The 7,496-nt window shown below is 55.8% G+C and overlaps 1 protein-coding gene across 1 annotated transcript; it reads left to right on the top strand.

Annotated features, from left to right (window-relative positions):
- The first annotated feature begins 5,522 nt into the window (after positions 1–5,522).
- LOC125540688 (uncharacterized) lies at positions 5,523–6,954 on the top strand. Its single transcript, XM_048704276.2, has 3 exons — positions 5,523–5,747; positions 6,289–6,425; positions 6,661–6,954. The coding sequence occupies exons 1-3, from the start codon at positions 5,616–5,618 to the stop codon at positions 6,776–6,778; spliced, it is 387 nt and encodes a 128-aa protein (XP_048560233.1). The 5' UTR covers positions 5,523–5,615; the 3' UTR covers positions 6,779–6,954.
- The last annotated feature ends 542 nt before the right edge of the window (positions 6,955–7,496 follow it).

The raw sequence follows: 7,496 nt of genomic DNA, 5'->3' as shown, positions 1-7,496 counted from the left end.
TTAAAAAGGGGGCGGACCTAAACCTACACTGCGGTGGCGTCCGGCGTTCAAGCCCTTTGTTGCTTCCTTCCTGTGACCTCGTCCTCCATGCGTTGTTTCCATGAGCACCGGCGGTAAGACCCATAAAGTGAAGGTGTGGTCGTCGGCGAGGAAGAGTAGAACATGCAGATAGACCGACCCACATGGGACACAAGGCCCCGCAGCCTCCCATGCTCTACTTATCCTCGGAGGAGTCTGTGCCTTGTACGTCACCGTAGACGTGACGTCTACGATGGAAATGAAGGCGCCGATGCTCTCGTCGTCCCACCGGGCCGCCCAATATTTCGGCGGTGGTGTGTAGGACGTGCAGCTGATCTTGTTCTATTTCGCAATCTCTTGTAGCTACGCCTCAGCGGTGGCCTGTTCTTGCCGAGCAGCGCCTTGAGCGCGGGCAGCCTCATAGATCGCACACTGCTCTGCTACGATGTTTGATTTGGCCCACGACCAGCCGGCCTCCTCGCTTGAGCGCTCGCTGTTGATTTGGCCCTCGGCCAGCCGGTGCTGCTCGAGGAGGAACAAGTTGTACGAATGTTCCTCCCGTGTCTGCTGGAAAACTGACATAGGCACCGACACAGACTGCTCCCCCGCCATGGCGGTGTTGAAGTGCGCCTGCTCCTGCTCCATGGTGAAGCTGGCATGCACATGCGTAGTCTCCGGGGCGGTGTCATCGGAGCCCGTCTCCATCGTGGCATCATCCTCAAGACCTCGGGCGAGCTGGCCAGAATGTCGGCCTCGATCCACCTGGCATGACGGCTCTGCAGGCAGCCGCAAGGGCGGCCACCTCTTGCTTCATCTCCGTTGAAAGGCTCTCCCATCGAGCGTTGCCACCCACAGTCATGGCGGATGTGGTGCAAGGGAGGAGGGTGTGGATTGGCTTCTGTTGTGGGGTGGAGTTAGCCGGGTGTGGCCGCCTTTAAATAGCAGATTCCGGTGATGCGAGGCGTTCGGATGCGTTAATGCACGGTGGGCCTGCTTAGTTGCGCATCTGGATGGACGGGGCATTGGACATGCGTGATAGATATACATCACGTCCCGTCCAGTAAGGCGTCTCCGGTAATGAATAGACGTGGACACGGGAATGCGTCGGAGGCGGTGCCTCGGCGGTTCGCCGCTTCAATCCGGGAGCCAGTGAGAAGCCACGTTCGCTCTCTGCTGGTGTCATTACAGAGTGGCCGCTCCAGGATGAATGTGAGCAGCTGGCGCCGGGCAGGAACATGCTCGGGCAAGGGGAAGGGTATTTGGTGGGCCAGGTGGTCAGAAGCGGACGTGTCCGGACACCCGCAAAGCCCTTACTTTGCCTTGGGTTTGCGGGAGTAAGTGTGTCTGGACCGTGTTGCGGATCGGTGCAGAACCGCAGGATGACAAGACATGTCCGTACGGCGCGGTTTGTCTCTTCATTATATAAAACTTACTATCGTTTTGCAATAGAAAAACTTTGTGTGTTGTAAAAAGAGACCAGAAAGGGAGCGGTGGTATGGACTAAGACCCGCGTGGTTTCGAGAGAAATCTATTGAAACCGTGACCGTGACGGAAGCGTTTTCTGCGATTTGTTGTTGGATGACGTTGGTGGACCGCTAGGGATGCAAGATCGTTAAACTGATGCAGAAACTTTAGCGTATTGGAGAAAGTCTCAGGCCAACTCCACCGCGCGACCCCAAACGGACGTCCGTTTTGTCCGGATTTTGTCCCTTTGGGTAGGGATTTGGGGTCGTGTCCGGGCCTGTCCTGGGATGCGTCGGCCGTGCGCCCAGCGCGCGGACGCATCCTTTTGCCCCATCGTGTCCGCGTCCAGTTTTAAAAAAAGGGACGTTTCAAATGCCAAGCCCCAGTTCACGCCGGCAACAAAGCCAGCGGCCTACACGACCATCACCGGCAACACAGCCAGCGGCTGGCAACACAGCCAGCCTCCAAAATGAATAGTTGTCCTCGCCGGCAACACAGCCAGCGGCCGGCAACACAGCCCATGAATGTTTTTTCACCAGCGCCCATGTCAGCGGCCCAGCGGGCGGGCAGCAACCATGCCAGCCTCCAAAAAGAATGGCCACGCCGATCGGACGACCTAGTTCAGGCCTTCGGCGTCGAGCATCTCCTTCTGCCTGGCCTCGAACCAGGCCCTTGTCTTGTCGCTCATCTTCGACAAGTCCACGCTCATGATCGCTAGGGCCACCTCCTTTGCTTTGGTGGCGGCATTGGTGGCCTCGATGTCGAGCTGCCTCTGCCTGGCCTTGACGTTGTCGGCCTCGATCTCGAGCTGCCTTTGCCGGGCGGCCTCTTCCATGTCGAGCTGCCTTTGCCGGGCGGCCTCTTCCATGTCGAGCTGCCTTTGCCGGGCCGCCTCCTCCATGTCTATCTTCCTCTTCTTGGCCGCCTCCTCCATCTCAAGCTTCTGTCTTTGGAGATCTAGGTATTGCTTCATTTGCTCGTCCTTGCTTTGCCGCTTCTTCTCGTCCCTCACATCCTTATGTGACATCATGCCATGCAATGTCTCATGCAAGGCCATGGATGAGGCGTCACGGATGTCGTCCACCTTGGAGTTGGTCTTGCCCCTCGGCCTCTTCAACGCCTCGCCATCCCCACCTCCGGCGAACTTGGCAGTCTTCTTGCCTCTTTTCCTTTGAAGTTTACGATATTGATCCTTGAACTTGGGGCAATTGTTGATGATCGTCCAACAATGCGTAAGAGTGAATGGCTTGTCATTGTGCCGGGCCTTAAATGCCTCCAAAGATTGAAATGCCTATGACATGATCAACAACAAGTGAACACGATCAACAACAACAAGTCTCTTTGGGTCTCATCGGGATCATAAGCACGTCCGTGCCCACCCTGGAAGATCACGTCCTCCATGTACTGGTTGTAGAAGGGGTCGTCCACCGTCGGCGTTGAGGTTGGCATTTCCTCAAACAACACGCGGGGGGCCGGCATGGTGCCCGTGAACGGTGCACGCGCCTGCTTTCGTTGCATCTCCACGGAAGGCCGCCCGCCGCTGCTAGACCCAGGCGTCACGTTGAGGTCGATGACGGCCGCGGGGCGTGGTATGGACGGCGCGAACAAGCCCACGTCCGGCGACGCCGAGAAAAGGGTCTGGCCGTCATGCCTGGGCGGAGGAAAGCCGGGCGACATGGGCGCGACGCGCGACGTCGGCGACTGGCAGTGCGTAGGCCGGGCGACCGACGAGCCTATGCTCGCCGGGCCGGCGGCCGCTGCATGGAACCCCGCCGGACGGCCCATGCCAAGCATGAGGATGGCGTGCGCTTTATTGACGAGGTCCTCCTTCTCGTCGGCAGCGGCCTCCAGCTCCTCGCGCTGGGCGGCGAACTTGGCCGCGGCGGCATTCATCTTGACGGCCGCTCTCCGTTCCCTCCTCTTCGCCGATTCCACGTCCAACTTGGCGATCTCCTCCGGCGTGTACTCCGACCGCGGCTTCTTAGCCGCCTTCTTCCTCACCTTTGCGGTCGGGTCGACGGCCAGGCCGCCGGAACTTGGCGGGGCGTCGGCCATGGACGGGGGAGAGAGGGGGGCGGCGGGAGGGACGTGGGAGGGTTTGGGGGAAATGGCGCCAAATGGCCGTGGGGGGGGGTTGGTTTCTCCCACCGACAGGCGGGCCAGGGGAGGACAAGCGCGCGTGTCCCGCCCGTCCGCGCGCTGTCCGTTTCACCCCAAAACCAGCGCAAGTTTGGGCCGGGGATGGGTCGAAAGCGGACACAAAGCGGACAAATGTCCGTTTGCTCCCGCGCGCTGGGCCGCGTTTTTTGTCCCTTTTACCCCAAACGGACGGGGGCGGAAAGGATAGGGTCGCGCGGTGGAGTTGGCCTCACGGCAAGCAAATTGGTGGAGCCGGACGTACAGTATTATCCCACATGTCGTAAGAGCGACTCCAACGGACCAACGTTTGATGACAATTTTGTCCGCTATTTGTCCGTTTGGGTCGGCCAGGCGGGCACGAACGTCCGCTTTCGCGTTTGGGTCGGTACGTGCGTCCAAAGCTAGCCCGATCCATTTTGACGGCGTTAGAAAAAAAGAACGCATGCATATTTAAAAAAAAACAACATTAATTAAACATTACAGTCGGCCACGAAGGCCGGCCAGAGTCCACGCGTCCACATTAGCATTTAAGAAAAATAAAAACTACCTAAACTACGAGGGAGCGCACAACCCTAGGTGTCGTCGTCCTCCTCGGGGTCAATGAGCGTCGGCGCAGGGTCGGCCTAGGGGAACGCCGTGTTTCAGGCGGCGGCGATGTAGGCCGCATGCAGTTGTTCTGGCGTGGGCAGTGCCAGCGCGGGGGGCTGTGCGGCCATCTATGCAGCCGCAGCCTGGCGCGTCTCCTCCTCAGCCTCGCGCTGCTTCTCCTCAAGGTCGTGCTCGAGCATCTCCTCGTACTTGCCGTGACGACGCTCCTCGGCCAGTCGTCGTTGGCGCCACATCTCAAGGTAGGCCGCCTCCTGCGCCGGTGTCGCCCCCATTCAAACCGGTGGCGCGGACACCCACTCACACAGTACTCCCGTCCAGGAGTAGCGCTCGATCGAGGACGGCTCCGGCTCGGGCTCCTGCTCGGCCTTGACGCGGCTTCGGTGCAGGGCGGCGGGGCCACCGGCGGCACCATGTAGTCGCCGGCCACAGAGAGGGCAATGGCCTGCGCCATGGCCGTCTCGTACCGGGCCTCCTCTTTCTCCGCCGTCTCCAGCCTGCACCGCTCGTCCTCCTCGCTCTCGCGGTAGATCGCCGGAGGGGCCGCCTGGTAGGCGTCCTCCGCCGCTTGGTCCTCCTTGCGGACGACGAGCAGGGGCGGCGGCAGGCTGCGGTCGACCTCGCGCACGCCGCGACGCCTCGCCTCCTCGTGCTCGAAGGCGAACCACCGCTTCCAGTTCGGCGAGTCGATGGCGTAGGTGTCGTCGCGACGCTGCTCCGGCGTCAGCAGCGCCCACCGGCGCCGCACCTCCTCCGCGTGCGCCCTAGCCAACCGCGGCACCGGCGGCACTGGGATCTCTCTCCGGATCCAGATGCCAGTCGTGCGCCAGGATGACGTCGGGGTACGACAGAGGCGCGTATCTTCCTGGCCTAAAGGATTTGGCGGTAGACCAAGACAAAAAAAAAATTATTGATGTGGATGGCGTCCCTGACGTCCCTGACGTGATGACGTCCCTGACGATATCAGTCCAGGATGACGTCCCTGACGTCGGGGTACGACAGGGACGGCCCCGCCGCATGGTCGGCTTAAAAAGGTTTCTTTCGTCTTTTTTTCTACGATAACTTTCTATCTTTTTTAAGCCGACCGTGATGTTTTTGATGTGGATGGCCCCGCCGCACGGTCGGCTTAAGGCACGTATCTTTCTATCTTTTTTTCTACGATAACTTTTTTGTTTCTTTTTTCAATGAGAACTCCTTTTCTAATTATTGCACTTGAGAAGATTTCTTTATCGGGATCGAGTTGGGCTGGTATGGGCCTGCGCTAACAAGTCCAGTTGGCCCGTTCACAGTCCTGGCATATATATCCCTGTTCGTGTCTATCCTCCTGGGAAGCGAAACAGTCCAGGCAGCCCTAGAATCCGCCGCCGCCGCCGCCGCCGCTAGACCTGATGGCGCTGCGCTCCCTCGTCAGGAAGTTGCCGGCCCTCGGTGCCAGGTCACCGCCGGTGGCCCCCCGTATGGGGCCGGTCCACGCGCTCTCGCCGGCGGCGGGTTCTCGCCTCATGTCCCACGGTGGCACGGTAAGTAGCTCTGTTCGATTTCTCGCAATCCATGTTAGATCCGATCCCCGCTGGTGCGGTTTTGCTCTAATTTTTCTCCAGTTTCATCTAATTTACAACTTGTTAGAGAAATCAGTCACCCCAAGTTAGATCTGATCCCAGCTGGTGCGGTTTTGCGCCTTTCCCCCCTCTAGTATCATCTTTTTAGAGAAATCAATCACCCTTGTACTCCCTCCGTCCCAAAATTCTTGTCTTAGATTAGTCTAGATACGGATGTATCTAATACTAAAACATGACTTGATTCATCCGTATTTAGACAAATCTAAGACAAGAATTTTGGGACGGAGGAAGTACTACTTTTTAGTGGATGTTCGGATGGTGAGATGTTCCTTTATTAAGTCACTAGTGTTTACACTTATTTAGATTTGGCGGTAGACCAAGACAAAAAAAAAATTATTGCATCTTTCATCCGCCTTGAGAGGCATCCGTGATGTATTCACTGTATTGCAACTTCTTTATGAATTTCCAGCATTTGTAACACATGTCCTTCAAATTTTTATAGGGGGGTCAAGTGGTTTATTCTGATGATGATAAAACGCTGGCCAAACAGCGCGAGGAAATAAAGCACATGACTGCAGAGTTTGACCAGAGTATGAAGGATATATCCAAGAATTTGGATGATATGGATTTAGTTGGGAGGTAAATTCCTTAATACAGTATACAACTGAACGAGCCTTTTTACCCTACTAGTACTGTTTCTGGACGATGTTTATTGAGCAAGGCTACTCTAGTTTTTTAGACGCAAAGTAGTGCTCATATGTGTTTTTTCTAAGATAAACCTAGTTGCAGAACAATATGTAATAATACTTGTGTGTAAGTTGTGAAAAATAATAATAGGTAACTTTGTATCTTCTAACACATTGACTCTTTGCAGGCGTTGCAAGGAGGACTTGGCAAATTTCCACAGGAGGCTGCATAACATGCAGAAGGTGGTCAATGTTGCTCTTATTGTGCTGGTGCCTATAAGTGTTCTGAAATTTTTGTCTCTGTAGTATCATCTCTCCTGGTTGGTTAAGAAATCCTAATTTATTAGTGGGGTTAGAAATCCAATCGTTGTTTGTGCATGTATGCTAGGCTTAACCCACTTTCTGAGGTGAAGTATATATGTGTTTGTCTTGTTTGGAATTATATATTTATCTTAATGGACGTAGAAGCACGTGTTTGAGCATATCCATTCTTTTTTCTATCGGAGAGATAAAAGAACGCAACCAAGCCCGGAACTATGCCGTGGAAATGTCTGTGAAGAGGAGTTGCAGCGCGCAAACATACTGGAAAATCACTTGTTTGTAAAAAAAATTGCGGGCTCCTGCATAGTTGGGGCCGAATCTGCTATATCCACCTGCCGTCGCTGCTCGAGCTGCTGCCGCGCAAGGAGGCATTGCTGCGAGAGACGCGAGCACTGGCCGCTGGCCGTAGCCGAGCCTGGAGAGGCGATGGCGTGTGGGCGGTGGTTTCGTGGTGGTTCGGCAGCGAGTGGCGGAGCTGTGACCTCCCTGCCCATGGCAGATCTTGCACGAGAGCTCGACCGGGACAAATGTCCCAATTGCAGTTTGTATTGAGTCCAGGGGGCTTTATTTTGTTCTGTCAACAATTTACGGGGATTTGTTCTGCTCTCGCACATATCGCAGCCTAAAAACTCCTAAAAGACATCCTAGAAACTCCTAGAAGACATTTTGCGGTATATTTTATAGGACAGGGATATACCGGATT

This window comes from Triticum urartu, chromosome 2A (genome assembly GCF_056163025.1).
Source record: "Triticum urartu cultivar PI428250 chromosome 2A, HENAU_Tu73, whole genome shotgun sequence".
In the NCBI taxonomy this organism is placed as follows: Eukaryota; Viridiplantae; Streptophyta; class Magnoliopsida; order Poales; family Poaceae; genus Triticum; species Triticum urartu.
The sequence above is the reverse complement of the archived record's forward strand: the minus strand, read 5'-3'. Positions and strand labels throughout refer to the sequence as shown.